Source organism: Elgaria multicarinata, chromosome 1 (assembly GCF_023053635.1).
Source record: "Elgaria multicarinata webbii isolate HBS135686 ecotype San Diego chromosome 1, rElgMul1.1.pri, whole genome shotgun sequence".
NCBI lineage: Eukaryota > Metazoa > Chordata > Lepidosauria > Squamata > Anguidae > Elgaria > Elgaria multicarinata.
In genome coordinates, this window is record NC_086171.1 from 168,023,977 (window position 1) to 168,040,230 (window position 16,254).

General features: G+C 39.9%; 1 protein-coding gene across 3 annotated transcripts in view; it reads right to left on the bottom strand.

Annotated features, from left to right (window-relative positions):
• Window positions 1-10,293: 10,293 nt before the first annotated feature.
• Window positions 10,294-16,254, bottom strand: part of SLC41A1 (solute carrier family 41 member 1) — a 40,327-nt gene continuing 34,366 nt past the window's right edge. For all 3 annotated transcript variants that reach the window (XM_063142588.1, XM_063142596.1, XM_063142603.1), the window contains exons 10-11: window positions 14,765-14,913; window positions 10,294-10,800 (exon numbers count right to left, since the gene is read on the bottom strand). In XM_063142588.1, coding sequence (XP_062998658.1) covers window positions 10,615-10,800; window positions 14,765-14,913 — 335 coding nt within the window. In that variant the 3' untranslated portion in view covers window positions 10,294-10,614. The remainder of the gene's footprint in view (window positions 10,801-14,764; window positions 14,914-16,254) is intronic.

Here is a 16,254-nt window from a genome sequence, read left to right on the forward strand (position 1 = left end):
ACAAGAGACCTCTTTCAGAAAATTAGAAACATCGGAGGTAAATTCCAGGCAAAAATGGGATGATCAAAAACAAAGATGGCAAGGACCTAACAGAAACAGAAGAGATCAAGAAAAGGTGGCAAGAATATATGGAAGATCTGTATAGGAAGGATAATAATATCGGGGATAGCTCAGACGGTGTGGTCAGTGAGTTAGAGATAGACATCCTGAAGAGTGAGGTTGAATGGGCCTTAAGAAGCATTGCTAATAACAAGGCAGCAGGAGACGACAGTATCCCAGCTGAACTGTTTAAAATATTGCAAGATGATGCTGTCAAGGTGATGCATGCCATATGCCAGCAAATTTGGAAAACACAAGAATGGCCATCAGACTGGAAAAAATCAATTTATATCCCCATACCAAAAATGGGAAACACTAAAGAATGTTCAAACTATCGGACAGTGGCACTTATTTCACATGCCAGCAAGGTAATGCTCAAGATCCTGCAAGGTAGACTCCAGCAATTCATGGAGCGAGAATTGTCAGATGCACAAGCTGGGTTTAGAAAAGGCAGAGGAACTAGAGACCAAATTGCCAATATCCGCTGGATAATGGAGAAAGCCAGGGAGTTCCAGAAAAACATCTATTTCTGTTTTATTGACTATTCTAAAGCCTTTGACTGTGTGGATCATAACAAACTGTGGCAAGTTCTTGGTGGTATGGGGATACCAAGTCATCTTGTCTGCCTCCTAAGGAATCTGTATAACAAACAAGTAGCAACGGTAAGAACAGACCACGGAACAACGGATTGGTTTAAGATTGGGAAAGGAGTACGGCAGGATTGTATACTCTCACCTTACCTATTCAACTTGTATGCAGAACACATCATGCGACGTGCTGAGCTTGACGAATCCAAGGCTGGAGTTAAAATCGCAGGAAGAAACATTAACAATCTCAGATATGCAGATGACACCACTTTGATGGCTGAAAGCGAGGAGGAACTGAGGAGCCTTATGACAAAGGTGAAAGAAGAAAGTGCAAAAGCTGGGTTGCAGTTAAACCTAAAAAAAAATCAAGATTATGGCAACCAGCTTGATTGATAACTGGCAAATAGAGAGAGAAAACGTGGAGGCAGTGACAGACTTTGTATTTCTGGGCGCAAAGATTACTGCAGATGCTGACTGCAGCCAGGAAATCAGAAGACGTTTACTTCTTGGGAGGAGAGCAATGACAAATCTTGATAAAATCGTTAAGAGCAGAGACACCACACTGACAACAAAGGTCCGCATAGTTAAAGCAATGGTATTCCCCGTAGTAACCTATGGCTGCGAGAGCTGGACCATAAGGAAAGCTGAGCGAAGGAAGATAGATGCTTTTGAACTGTGGTGTTGGAGGAAAATTCTGAGAGTGTCTTGGACTGCAAGAAGATCAAACCAGTCCATACTCCAGGAAATAAAGCCAGACTGCTCACTTGAGGGAATGGTATTAAAGGCAAAACTGAAGTACTTTGGCCACATAATGAGAAGACAGGATACCCTGGAGAAGAGGTTGATGCTAGGGAAAGTGGAAGGCAAAAGGAAGAGGGGCCGACCAAGGGCAAGATGGATGGATGATATTCTGGAGGTGACAGACTTGACCTTGGGGGAGCTAGGGGTGGCAACGGCCGACAGAAAGCTCTGGCGTGGGCTGGTCCATGAAGTCACGAAGAGTCGGAAACGACTGAACAAATAAACAACAATTTTCGTTAAAGATGTCCTTTAAAAAAATGCTTCTCCTACAGTTTGCTATCAAAATGAACTTCACTAGGATGTAAAATGGCAAGTATACAGCACTTTAATTTCATGTGTGTCTGTGTGTCTGTTTTTAAGTTGGGGTGGAAGCCCTGAGGCACTTCAGTTATAGTTGGAGTCCGGCTCCCATAATCTCCAGCTGACAGGGCAAGGAACAGAAAACAGGAACAGATGAAAGTTTCCTCAGTTACTCCATGTCTGGAAACGTTTCTTTGTGAGCTACATTTCTGCCTGTCACACTTGTTAAAAACAACTCTATTTATGTAGCAGTTTACATATACATATTTTACCATCTTTGCTTCATTTCTCCTCAATTATCTACCACCACGGGTTCTAAAAGTTCCCACTTTATAGATAATGAATTGAGATAAAAATCAGTTCCAGTTCTAGGTTTATCAGAGCAATTAAGCAGCCCATGTCTGGTAGGCTATGAGAACTTTCACAAATTACAAGGTTAACTTAATCTCTAAACGTAAAAATAACAATATTGGCTACAATTTGTTTTATTTGATTTTATCTTCTACATTCTAAACAAAATTTGGAGAAAGTTTGGTGCAAGTAAATCCCCTTGATGTCAATACAATGATTAGTCACAGCTAATTTCGCTCCATTATTATAAATGGAATTTAAACACAATTCCCTATTAGTCAGGAGCTCTGTGCCATATTAAAAAATTTAAAACATTAAAAAATAGACGTAGAGAGGCCTAGATGAGCAAAAGAGCAGGAATTAATTCCTGTGTTTTTTTGTTAAATGTTTCATTTGTAATGTATGTGTTTTGTTAGTTGAAAAATATGTAATATTTTATATACTTATTAGCTACTGTGAAAACATGATTAAAACTCAATAAAATAATTTTAAAAAGAACAGGGAATAAATTACTTATTTCAGCATTGTGAGAGAAAGCTGCTTAATAATCTGTCAGTCTCTTTATACTACTGGTTTACCATAACTAACCAATTGCACCAGACACCTTGAAGTCTTGTGCCACCTTGAAGATTGACAGTTTTATTATAGCATATACTGTTCTAGATTAAAGATGATGGTTTTGACAAAATGAATTATCCCCAGTTGGCAGGTGATGGCAATGGACAGACATGTATAAAATTGTAAACAAATGGAGATGAAATACAAGAATCATCTGCTGTGCCAACTAGGTTGAAAAATGGGGGGGGGGGGAATTAAGTGCATTGAATAAGGATTTAAGGGGGAGAATTGGTTTACATGTCCCTGGATAAGCCTCCTACAACAGTGGTTCCCAATTAGCTCAGTACTGCGGACCCCTTGTTTTTCAAATGCCAAGCCATGGACCCCCAACTTTTGAAAAAAAAAATGTTATCTCTATGGTAGTTACCAGTGTGAAGGAATTTTTTGGAGAAAATAAGGGGTATCCCCTAATAAGCAAAGTATTTTAGGTATACTAAAAAACAGACCATAAAATTTGTGATATTTGTGATATTACCACGCAAAAATGATAATGATTTTGTTAGGAATATAAAGACGAATTTAATTTTACTAATGTCTAGTTTACAATTGAACAAATTATGATTTGTCTAGCAGCTACTAAACCTAAATGTGATGGGAGAAATCATGCCTCTTTTTGTCCCGAACAATCCTTTCCACATCCGGTTCAATATTTCCTACTTTTATTCTTAAATCTGGATCAACATCAAGCTGATTTCTATGCTTGTTCTTCATATAACAAAATGTCGAAAATGTTGTTCACAAAGATATGTGGAACAAAAGGGAACTAGATGTTTCAAAGCTTTTTCACCTAACTTCTTATAATCAGGAAAAACCTTCACCCAGAATTGGTCCAATCTATATTCTTTGAAAAATGATTTCAGTGAACCATCACAAGTCATGTCAACAAGTGCATCTTGCTCTTCCGCAGAGTTGTTAGTGTACATCACCACATTCAAAAGGATTCCTTATCCATGAGTTTTCAGGGTTAGGTGCAGGAAAGTAATCTCTGAAGCTAGTCGCTAAATCACGCAGGTGCTCAGTGATGTTATATTTTACTTCTGGTAGAAATTCATCATCAGTGGACTCCAGAAAGGAATGGTGAATATGTGAATGGTGCCACAGACTCCCTGGGTGGGTTACATGGACCCCCTGGGGTCCGCGGACCACCAATTGGGAACCACTGTTCTACAACATATAAATTATACATATTCATTGTTTGAATATGAAGAATCTCGGCAGTGGGCATTCTCTGTAGAGGCACCCACCCTCTCGAGGACCCTCCCTCATGTGGTTCGGGAGGCGGAAAACATAATATCTTTTAAACGCCTCCTGAAGACATATCTTCTTACACAGTCTTTCCATGGTCTTTAATGTAGCTGGTTTTATATTGCCTTTTAAGCTTTTAATGTTTTAAATTTATACTTTTATTTTATAGTTTTTAATTGTGCACTGCTCAGAGAGCTTTGCATGATAATTAATAAATAAAAATAAATAAATTGTTCTTTTGTGTCATCTAAACTCCCTTTATATCGTTTATGAACCTTTAAAAGGTGTAATGTAAGCTACATATAACTTTAAAGTAACGTAAATAATGAGTGATAAAGGTTACACAACATCAGTGAATAAGTATTGTTTTACTATGATTTTATTAGATTGTAAGCCTATGCGGCAGGGTCTTGCTATTTACTGTTTTACTCTGTACAGCACCATGTACATTGATGGTGCTATATAAATAAATAATAATAATAATAGTATAGCACACACGAGAGGGAGAGCGAGAGGAAAAGAGTATAAAGTCACATAGAATATCTATTCAAATAACTCAGGCCTTTATTTAAGATTTAAAATGTAAATCTCCAGTTCATTACCTTAAATTCTTTTAATACAATTTCCTAGAAACATAGCTGTAATCAGGGGAGGTGATGCTAAAAAGATTGGGGGGGGGGGGGCGGACAATATAAAGTCTAAGCTACAAGTATATGTATACCAGACACTCCCCTACTTCTATTTCTGAGAAAAGCGCCATTTCTTACTAAAAAGCCTCAAAAATGTTGTCCCATTTGAGGGTTTTCTAGAGCAGGAATTGTTTAGAAATATCAACCACTGAAGTTCCTGTAGTGCAAGAAAAGCATTTGACTTGGGGCCGTTGAAGGCTTTGTGAGGATTCAGGGGAAGGAAAAGATTAAGTACATCTCTTCCATGAATGGATACATAAGTTTCTCATAATCATCCCTCCCACAATGATACTAAGAATCCTGTTCTGGAATTTGTAGTTTGGTCTACAATTGTATATGACCTTAAATACGAGAATGAGGGGACAGTTCAATTACTTATTTCTAGGGTGGCTACATATGAATCACCAAAAAAGAGGAAATCCTTCTCTAAAAAAGAGGGATACAAGACACCATTTTGCTAATTTATATGTATAGATGCAAATTTATAGGTAAATAGAAACTCAGTACATCTCAACGTAGCATAGAAGATTGTGACTAGGTGACCTGTGTGCCTTGCTCAGTCTTCGGCCCTCAATGACTAACCTCAATGTAGCAGCTCAATGACATATTTTATTATGGCCTAAGCACTCATGGACTAGAGTTCATTTTACCAAATGAATGGATGTAAGGGGGGAAATAAAGCAACTTTCCCCAATCTGGATCCTTCTAGATATTTTGGACTATGACTGCCAATATCCCTCACCATTTGCTATGCTGGCTGGGCCTGATGGCAGTTGTAGTCCAAAACATCTGGTGGTACTCAAGCTGGGAAAGGCTGATGTAAACTTTTGAGTTAAAAGACAATGGAATGCACAAAGTACAATATTGTACAAAAAAAAGGACAACTATCTTCAGATTTAAATTTTAATAGTTTATAAGATCAATGCAAGCCATGCATCATGACCGAACAACACACAATTTAAGATATTCCCGAAGAATCATTTCCTTTAGTATCCTTCCACCAGCCACCAAAGGAGAACAAAACAGGCAACTGAAGCTCTTAACCAGGCAGGTCTTCTCCTTCCCTCAACAGTTTGTCTTTTACAGCTGTGTGTGAGCAAGATCTGGAGTGAAGGTCTTTTTTGTGAGGGGAAATGAATGGTTGTCATTTTTTGGTTTCACTGTTAAGTGAAAACTGATTCTTGGGCTTCACTTGTCACAATATATCTGTGAATCGAGCTGTGGATATTGGGTAAAATCCAACATGTCTACTTAGAGTGGAGCCATTGAAATGAATGGAACTTAAGTTAGTCATGATAAACTTAAGTTCTTTTCAATGGGTCTGCTTGCTGCATTTTACCCAGTGGGGGCAGATAGAACTAATGGGGAGAGCAAGAGCATGTATGAACAACTAGCAAAGAGATTGAGGGGACAGGGGAACCATGAGTATTTTTTGTAGAGAACAACCTTATCTGATTGCATATTATGCTAGCAAAGCAAATTAGCCGGTACGAATTTTCTAAACAGATCCACGCTGGATTCAGGCCTATGCAACAGTCATGCCATATGCCCCTTGTAAACCTAGATTCCTAATTCTACATAGATAAGTAGAAGCATGCAGATAAACTGCATTTGTTTATCTGCACTAGGTACAATCCAGCACAAGTCCTACTCAGTCTGGTATTGGAAGCAGATACTAGGCTTTCCCCCACCTGCTAAGTCCTAGCTGAGCAGAGGGCGCCCTATTCTATGGTGTTTGGGTTTATTTGTGTGTGTGACTTTTCTTAAAAACCACACACAAAAATGCATGTATTAGAGAATCTCTAAGGGGAATGTGCAGCTTGAAGGAAAGATACATAGGCAGTAAGCTGAGAGCCAGTGAAAAAGTAGGGCTGAAGGAAACTCACAAGGCCTAGCCATAGGAGGAAGCTGTAACCTTGGCATCAAGGTTGGGAAGGATGGGCAAATACAGGAAATTTTGAAGGCTATTTTACGCATTAATACAAGCAGCTGTAAACTAGTTAGTTTCTCTTACCGAATAAAAATAAAGGATCAAAAGCCATATAAATAAATGTAATCTTTATTTTACCAAATATAATTTATCAGTTAAATTGGCATCTGTCAATTCAGTTACAGAAACTATAAATAATTAATGGTGTTTTGTGTGTGTGTGTGTGTGTGTGTCTGTGAGTTTAAATAAACGTGTAAACCAATAGTTTCATCTTCATTTGCAGCCAGGTCTAAATATACATGCATTTGAGTGCAACTGGCGAGAATAAATTTATTCTTCAATTCTTTGAGATGACGTTCTGTTCATACACTCCCACTTTGATCCGCCACCTCACCCCTTTGGGTTATATCCCTAAATTTAGACAAGAAAATGTAGGGATATAACCCAACTAGCACAAACACTCCAGCTCCTGGAATTAGGGCTAGCTGTTGCCAACAAGATTAGAAGAGTTCAACTCTTAAACGAGAAACAAAGACATAGACCTTAACTACGGAAACAGATAGGAAAGGATGTTCAAATGGTGCTCCACATATAAAGAAACTGCTCAAATGTTAGAAAAGTGACACATTGGATGCATCCACAGTACAACATACATGCTGGTGAGACAGATGCTCATTTCAAATGTGGAAGATTTAACAGGAAGAGATGGGATGAAAGTCTTAACACTCTTTTGAATGTCATTAGATAACTGTTATTTTGGCAAAGTCCATTCTTAAGCAGAAACTATTTCCATGTATTCTTAATTGGTCTAAACAATACTACTTCTGGCAATGCAAGAACTGCTATTCACAGAAGTCAGGCAACCATGACATCTGCATCCATATCTGTTGCCTACACATAACTAAAGCCACTTTGCAATGCAGGAAAAAATGATTATCCTGTAGACATCTCTGGAGTGTGATCTCATAGCTTTTTTCTTGATGAATTAAAATATGAAGGCTGCAATGCTACCGCATAAAGTAGGTCTACTGAAGCCCCAGGACTACCCTTAAATAGTCCCAATTTAAGGATTATATCCTCAGTGGTGGCCCAGTTGAGCCCATTATGCACCATTTTAGCACTAGTTTTCTTCCAAAACACTCATTTTGATCACACTTTAAGCCCCTAAATTGTAGCCCCGCTGTAGGCTAGAATCCCAAATCCAAATTGCACAAAAATGCTCTAGGAAAAAAGCTCAAGCCCAATGAAAGGTCTTGTTGCTAGCAACAGTCGCCCTGTTAGGCTTAGTATATATGAAAAAGGGCAAGCCACTTTTCTGAAGGCAACAGGTATTCATCTATACTTTGGCCTGTGGAAAACAGCGGGACAAAACTAGGGCCCCAGCTACACTGTCCTCCTCCTGCTTCAGCTTTTTTTAGGAATAAAAGCAAAAAGGGGGAAAGAACCAACCATATTATAAAATGATGCCCCACTGTAGAGAAGCTGATGCAGAAAGAAGAAATAAAAAGAGAGCTTAGAAAAATTTTGCAGTGAAGAAATGCATTTGACTAATGTTGCTTATAAAAAGAGATAGACATGACCTACATACTATTAAAATCCTAGCAACCTTATATGTACCGTTGAATCCATTACCAAAGCAAATCCAACATAATAGGTCCCCAAGCCACTCAGGGAGAGCCCAAAGTTTTGATGAATGAAATGGTATCCCCTTGTCACACCTATTTTATATAGCTGATTTAGCTATTTTCACTTAGTTATTTTGAGTTACTCATGCATATGTAGCATAGTGTCAGAGGATGGGACTCACAGGAACATCAGTACTGTCGCTGCACTTCCACTCATTCTGTTGAACCAGTAGGAACCTCCCCATCCACCCACCAGCCAACCAATAGCACAATGGAGAGTCAGCACTTTCTAACCAACCGCACAGAACCACTCATTTCTGAATTGGAACATGTCAGTGGTGATCCCTCTGCATACTTTGCTGACTGGGTCCGTTCCAGAAACTACTATCTCCGCTCATTTCCTGTTGCTTCAAGAACCACTTGCTCCCCATTGTGCTAGAGGTGGGTCCCACTGTCAGCACTGGATACTGCCCAGAAAGCTTTGTGGTGAGCAGGGCAACCTCTAAAAAAGGAAATCCCTACTCACAGAAACTGATCTGTACCTGTCGTCTCCCTGCTTGCACAGATCAAAACCTTAAAAGAATACACAGCCTGCAGAAACATCTGAAGTATTTACAATCTAATTTCCCAATACTTGGATTGACTAAGGAACTTAAGAGACTCAAATAAGTGTGATACATCCCAGATAAAAAACATGGTGTCAGTTTTGGCCAGTAACACCATCATAAATTGGACAGTGTTTCCTCAGATCCATTAGCTATTAAAAAAAGTTTCTTTTAATACTGCGGAAGAGCCAGCCTTGGAGCTTGGACCAGACAGAACATGGTAGTGTTGATAATGAGATGGGTCTTGCTGCATGCATGGTGTCAACAAACATGGCCAGTACATGACCATTTTATGTCATCATGTAGGCAGAGCAATGTGGGTACAACTAGGCTGACCTTCTAGACAAAGCATTAAATATACAAGTGACGAACTTTGATATGAACCAATTGCATTGTGGTACAAGAAAATATAGATATGATAAAATCGCTGGGTTGACTCAAAGTAGTATCCAACACGCATCTAGTTTTAGTTTCACCAAACAATCTTGTGCTGTCATCTCTAGTTCTCAAGAGCTGCAAACCACCCACAGTTGATTTCAAATTATAGAAGCATGGCTCAGCATCAGAAATTTAGACTCATCTCAATGTCAGGCATTCAAGATTTGAAGACACTGAAAATATTAAGCTCATTAGTTCATAGTTTTGCAGATGTATATGAGCCATTCACAAGCACAGACACATTAGGATGAATGAGGGAATAAGTCTAAAAAGGCAATAGGTAAGTAAGCATCCAGGATACATAGTTTGGTATAAAGCAATGAAAAATGAACCCTTCATAGTAGGGACAGACAGTTGGAAGGTACGTTATACTTCTGTCAGCCTTTGCCATGTTTTTGCAAGATATAAGTGTCGTTTAACAAGAGCAAGTCATGTTGCTCTCCAAGCTTTTGTGAGGATGGTAGACTAGGAGAGTAGCATAAAAGGGCCAACCAACAGTATACATGGAAGAACAGCCAGCTTAAAATGTCCAGGCATAGGAGAAGCACTTCTCCCTGAGCCAGGCTTTCATGGTCTCACGAGCAAAAAATGAATTTGGAATGATTAGTGGCAGTAGACCATTATTCTAAGTAGCTTTACCTACTTTCAAGATCAGAGAGGCATTCCTATTCACCAGCATAGGGCAGGATGCAACACAGCACAATAACTCCAATTTTGTTTTGTTATCTACCAATTACCATGCAGTTTTCAGAGTCATGAGTGCCTGATTTGTGGTCAAATCAGACAGATTACTAATGCAGACAAGCTATTTAATCCATTTCACAACCCGGTTGTGACGATAGGTAAAGAACTCTTGTGCCTAGTTTAACAACAAAGTGAACACAAACTGCATCTCAAATATTTACACACACACACACACACACACAAACACACACACACACACACACACGTGTACGTGGCCCTTTAGATCTAGTGCAGAATGAGGAAGGTGGGATTTCTTTAAAATTTGTTGATCAATCGTTTTCTATTATATCCTATAATTCAGATATTAACCATTATGAAATTGCACTTGGTGATTGTCATTACACATTTTCTTCTTCTTCTTTTGTCCTTCCTAAAACTATTTTTCTCCTGTACAAACTTGGCTTGAAATATAAACCACATAAAATTCCCATTGAAAATAATGAGAATCCAATATCAAAGTTAAAGTCCCAAAGAGAGACAGAGGGTGGCAGCAAGGCATTGTGGAGGGGAGGCAGGAAGGGGGGGGGGAATGTCACTGAAGGAGATGAGCTGGGGTGTGGAGAAGCTGGAGAAGGGCTGGTTTTAGTCCCCCACATCTGTGTCCCGGTCCCCAATGAGCCAGAGGATATGGAAGCTGAGTGCCAGGAGACCTGTCCCAAGCAAGTCCCCCAGCGCTGTCAAATAAGGTATTGAAAAGTTGTCAGGGTCCAGGCCTCTGCCCCACATCCAGTGGACCATCCAGTCAGCAATGTAAAGAAGAATGAGAACCTGGAAGACAGAAGAACAATGGTCATATTAGCCATAAATTAGCCATCAAGGGCCCGCTATTTACATGTGGCCTTTAACTGGGGCAGCAAAGCAAGCCTTCTGTGCCCATGGGGTACATACACATACAGGTTTTCCAGCATCTTATGACAGCACTAGATCTGGTTCAGTACAAAAGGCGCAATATCTTTAGTCTTATGCAATTGAGGCAGACTGAATTGTGTTTGCCAAAGGAGACACAACTATTGGGAGAAACTCCTCACTCCTAATGTCATGGTGACCAGTCGTGGTAGGCTAGAGCAGAACAGATCGGGCTGGAGCAGAGGCAGATTTGAGTCTTGAGCTGAGGTATGCACTGCTGCTCCAGACCTATCCCTCCTCCCTTCAGCCAGTCACCTCCATGGGTGATTGCATACCCATGATGCATATGGGCTCCAATGCTGCAGAGGCCGTGCAGGGCAAATCAAATTTAAAAGGTTGGGTGGGTCGGGCTGCAATCCTATGAGAGCATCCCAGAGACCCATAGGATAGTTTGACTCTCCCCCACCTGAGGGCAAGGAGAGAGGGGGGGTCTGTTCAAGGGGGGGCAAGATTCTGATCTTGCCTTCCCCCTCTCAGCCCCTGCAGAAGCCTTTGTGCCCCTTATTTATTTATTTATTACATTTATATACCGCCCCATAGCCGAAGCTCTCTGGGCGGTTTCTCCTATGGAATTTCAACATCGGTACAGCCAAAAAGGAGGTAGCTTTGGATCCAAAGTCCTTCTGGTTCCCTGAACCACCAACACAAGGGAGAATCCAGGCCAGCCCTAGAGCTGTCATACATAATTTCCCTTCCGTTGTTTTCAATGGGAGAGAAATTGTTAAAAAAGCCAAACCCCAGAACAAGGAAGAAAGAAAAATGGCACTCTTCCTGATGCTTTGGGCAAAGTGGTTTCTCTGCCTACAAATCTCCCTGTCCCCACTGGTAGGATCACTCTGCAAGAGATGTTGGTGGAATTAATTCAACTTGCCATTAGTAACACTGCAAGCACTAGATAACAGGCGCTATGACACCGTACAGCCATAACCCTTGTGGCAAATTAGTACCACCAAATAAATTGTGCCTTAAGCAAACTGTCTCCCTCCAGACTCTGGAAAACTAACCTCTAACATTCACTACACCCCTGGAATGCTAAGCTCCCTTCCAACTTCCCAAGTGCCTCCAAGCACAGCAGGGCCTGTGAGTGAGCAGTATTCAAAATCTATGTCTATTTATCCTTGGGAGAGCGATGCTTTCTTTTCCTGATAGTCACTTCAGTTCTTGATTCAACTCCAAGAGTTAGCAACCACTTCCACAAGCACTGAGGAGGTGGGCAGCTTCAGCTAGAAGCTCCCTGGCCACAGTCCTCACTTCCCTCCCACCTTAAAGTTTGCTCAAGAATAACGCAAAGTCAAGACACAGCTCTGGCATCCATTTTGCAAGTTCCTCCATTCCATCATTCATTCTTGTTAAGTTGTCACCTTTTACTACCGGGCAAACAAAGGGCCTAAACAAGGGAGGAAGGAAATTCATGCAAGTCATTGCATGCTCCACATCCCATTTTCCCTGCAGGCAGCCTAATTTCTACCATCCTGTGGCCATACAAATAGGAGAAAGCTCCCATCACAGAGGAATGTACAGTTCTAGTTTCAGCCATCACAAGGCAAGATCTAGCTCAGACTTAGAGAATATGCTCAATACATCCGTGCTAAGTTATTAGGACCAGCAATACCTCAGAATTAGTTGCTCTTTTTAAAATAATAATAATAATGGCAGACTCACAAGTCTGAGCAACCCAAGTGATGGTAGTCTATTTCAGCTACTTCTCTGGCTTCTGGAAGGTTCCTTGGTTTCCCCACAGAGTGTAGGCCTTCACAGGGCTAGAAATGTGCTTTTATTTCTAAATATTTTCCTTATGATAAAGTGTCTTTCTCTTAAAGTTTCATTTGTCAATGTAAGAAAATGGCTCCAAACATATCCCCTACCAATTCAGTCTTAACTTTAACCATTTAGGTAACTGAGTTATAACTAAAAAAGGACTGAACTGATAGCATGAATGTTCATAAAAGAAAATTGTACATGATGACATTTCTGATATGTATGAGACACACACTTATCGATATTTGCAACTTAGATTTTTTTTAAAATGTTGCTGAAACAGAAACACAGTATAATTGGACAATGCAGAATTTTAAAAACTGGTAAATTATGTTTTCTTATAAATATCTCTTAGTAAAGTAAAATTCAGAAGTAAGATTTGCATGTCTAAATACAGATTTACAAAAAAAGAGAATTATTAAGACTGGCGCTATTTATTCACCAGTGGCTCAACATTTTGTATAGCACTAAACATCAGAGAAAATGTTTTTTTTAAATCACAGCACAGGTGTACGTGTCACCATGGAAGCCGCATATGATTGATAGAAATCGTAATGGCAAATGTCGGTTCTGTTCAGTGAACAAAAGGTATGTCTATTACATTTGATGAGCCTGCAAAAAAAGCTACCAGTATTTAGAAAGTGGTGAGAATGTATTTTAATGAGATCTCTCAAACACAGTGAATACCCAACTCTATACAATGTGACTTCTAAATTAGGCCAAAGCAGCATTGACAATCTTATATATGCTTAACCTGGGAGTTATTCAATACAACTTACTTCTGATCAGATATGCATATAAATATGCATATGATCTATAGTCTATAAATATACAGACTGACAAATAGAAAGCACTTAAAAGCAATATCAAGATTTAGGAAAACTGAATGGATTATTAAAGTTAAGGAATTATTTAGAGTTTAATTCAACGAACAGAATATTAAATTCCCTCTGAACAATGACAATCAATGCTTAAGACTTGGCAATCTATTACTAATTATGTAGTGAGTATCTTCTCCATTTCTAATTCTAAACTGGATTATTTTAGTTTATTATGAGAATACTTTTTAAATTATCTGTTCATTTTATTACATATCATCTCCCATTTATTTGTAGGTTGTTCTGTTGAACGTAATACTAATGAAGAAAGATACGATTGCCTTCAAAAATCCTCCAGCCACTAAGGAGATTTTTTTTTACATAGTTAAACTCTTGGTATGTTTAGTACTTGCCCCATATGGAAATAAGCATTTTAGAGTGACCATGGTGGATGTTTTAGTTACCGACAGTCCAGTATGACCCATTTTGCTTCTAGTGGTGCCTGCCTCAACATGTACAGCCTTGAAGATTGTTTTAGTGGCCTGTTGTTTCCCAAAGTGCAAGGGAAAATTCTGCAGAAAGCATCATGAAGAAGCAAAAGTATTAAGATTCCTGTATTATAGTATTTATAATAAGTAAATAAATTAAATAATTATAGTACTATAACTTTAGGTCTCATGAGTCATTCTGGTGAGCTAGAACCTAGGCCAGGCCCTTCTTTAAAAAAACCTGGACATCCGCAGGACTATGCAACTAATACAAGTCCCTCATAAATGTTTCAATTTATACGTCAACCTAACAAGACACCTACTTGCTACCTTCTCTTCACTTTGTACATCATCATAATTGGTTGCAGTACAGGAGAATTGCACTGGAGTGCAGAAGGAGTTGAGTTTTAATCCAGAAGCCCTTGAAACATCTGCCCACAAAGTAAGAAAATATGATAGCCCACGAAATACAATAATCTGTACTCCACAAGGAACAAATAACGTAGACTAATGGTTTTCAGTCTAATAAAGTGTAAACGTCACTGTAGTAAACAAGCTCTATTAAGCTGAAAACGTTGCCCCTTTCATTAAAATGTTGCCCATGTTAGGGCTAAAGGAAACAGGACACATCCCATGTCCAGAGAAAGCATCCTTCCCCTAACCATGGGCAGGTGGTCAATAAAAGATCCAGATCCAGTACTTTAGCCAAGTCCCAGTCTCACTACTGACAACGCAAGTCAGGCCACTTAAGCCGAGGCTTACCTGGAGAAGTGCTGCAGTCATGTAGAAAACTATAAAGATCAAGGTGAGCGTTGTGTGGCCACCTTGCATGGAGCTGATGGTATAAAGGAAAACCAAGTGGCCGGGAACCACCAGTAGGAAGAGCACCCGAGCAGACCGGGAATTCACATCTGCAGGAAAAGGGGGAAGACCGCTGCTAAGTTAACCAGGCACATATTAATGGAGTGGAAACATCCCTGCTTTGTTGTTCCAGTGTTAGTTCTGCCCATTAAGCGGAAAATGTGTGCTCATTGTCAGAGTTATATATGATAAAAAGAATCTAGCACTGTTAGGCCATCAAGACAACTGCTATTGGGCCCATGAAAAACCAATGTGAACAAAATGTGCTTGTGCTAATTGATATCTATATATGCAAATTTAGCAGTAATTACTAGGATTTAAATTTCACAGAAGGAAACCCCAGGCAATTTCCCATTCAAATCATACCGAATGGCCCGGTTTACACAGGCCAGGGAGGATTACCATAATTAACCTCGGCAGTGTGGCTTGTTGTGTCATGTGTGTCATGTGAACCCAATAAGGTTTTTCTTAAGCTTAATTGTCACTTGAGGGGGGTGGTATTGTAGCATGGAGCAGGGGAAATTTAAAACTTTTGCTTCACAGCTGCCATCCTAAAAATCGCCCCCTCCCTGCCCCAGTGGATGGCAACTCATTTCGGGATAGAATCTTCCATTGACATCAATGGGCACTCAAGGCTCTGGGAAATAGGTCTGTGGCTCATGCCTCGCAACACCCCTCTGAAGTTTTGTCATTGAAATGTAGTGGAGGCTGGTGGCTCCGATGTCAGTAGGCGGTGAATCTGGTCTGGGTTTGTCAGGACCAGCCAGAATGCTAAAGGAGCTATCCAAGGTGCAAAGCAGGTTGTTTTTCATATTAAAGCACCTTGGATAGTTCCTTTAGAGTTCTAACAGAAACCTGGACCAGATTCACTACCCCACTGACATCAGAGCCTCCTCTGTTGAAGTGTAAAAAATAAGTGTAGTGTACTCTTAGTTTGTATATTCCATTCAACTACAAAGCTGAGATCTGTTCTGGCTACTACCCAGGCAAACTTTTTTGTTTTCAAAAATGAGCATCAGGCATAACTCCTTCATCCCGGAATCCTAGGTGTAATCTGGTCCCTACAGCGTTGAGCAGCGATTACACCATTCAATCTACATTTTGTGCCTGGCTCTAAATGCAGACCTCATGGATACATTTGGCAAACTATTCTGTACCATTTTGATTGGTTCCAATTGTGGTATTGCTCAGCTGCGGATGTTGTGTCGTGTTTTCTTACAGACCAACGTGGCTAACTTTGCTTTTTAAGATTTAGGAGACACTGGATTCTCAAGCCTTATTTTATATTGCTTTATGTAAGCATAGCAATACACAGTTACAGACCGTTTGACTATCAGAGAGCTATAAATGCAGAGCCAAGATGTTTACCTACAGAGCTCTACAGACTGACC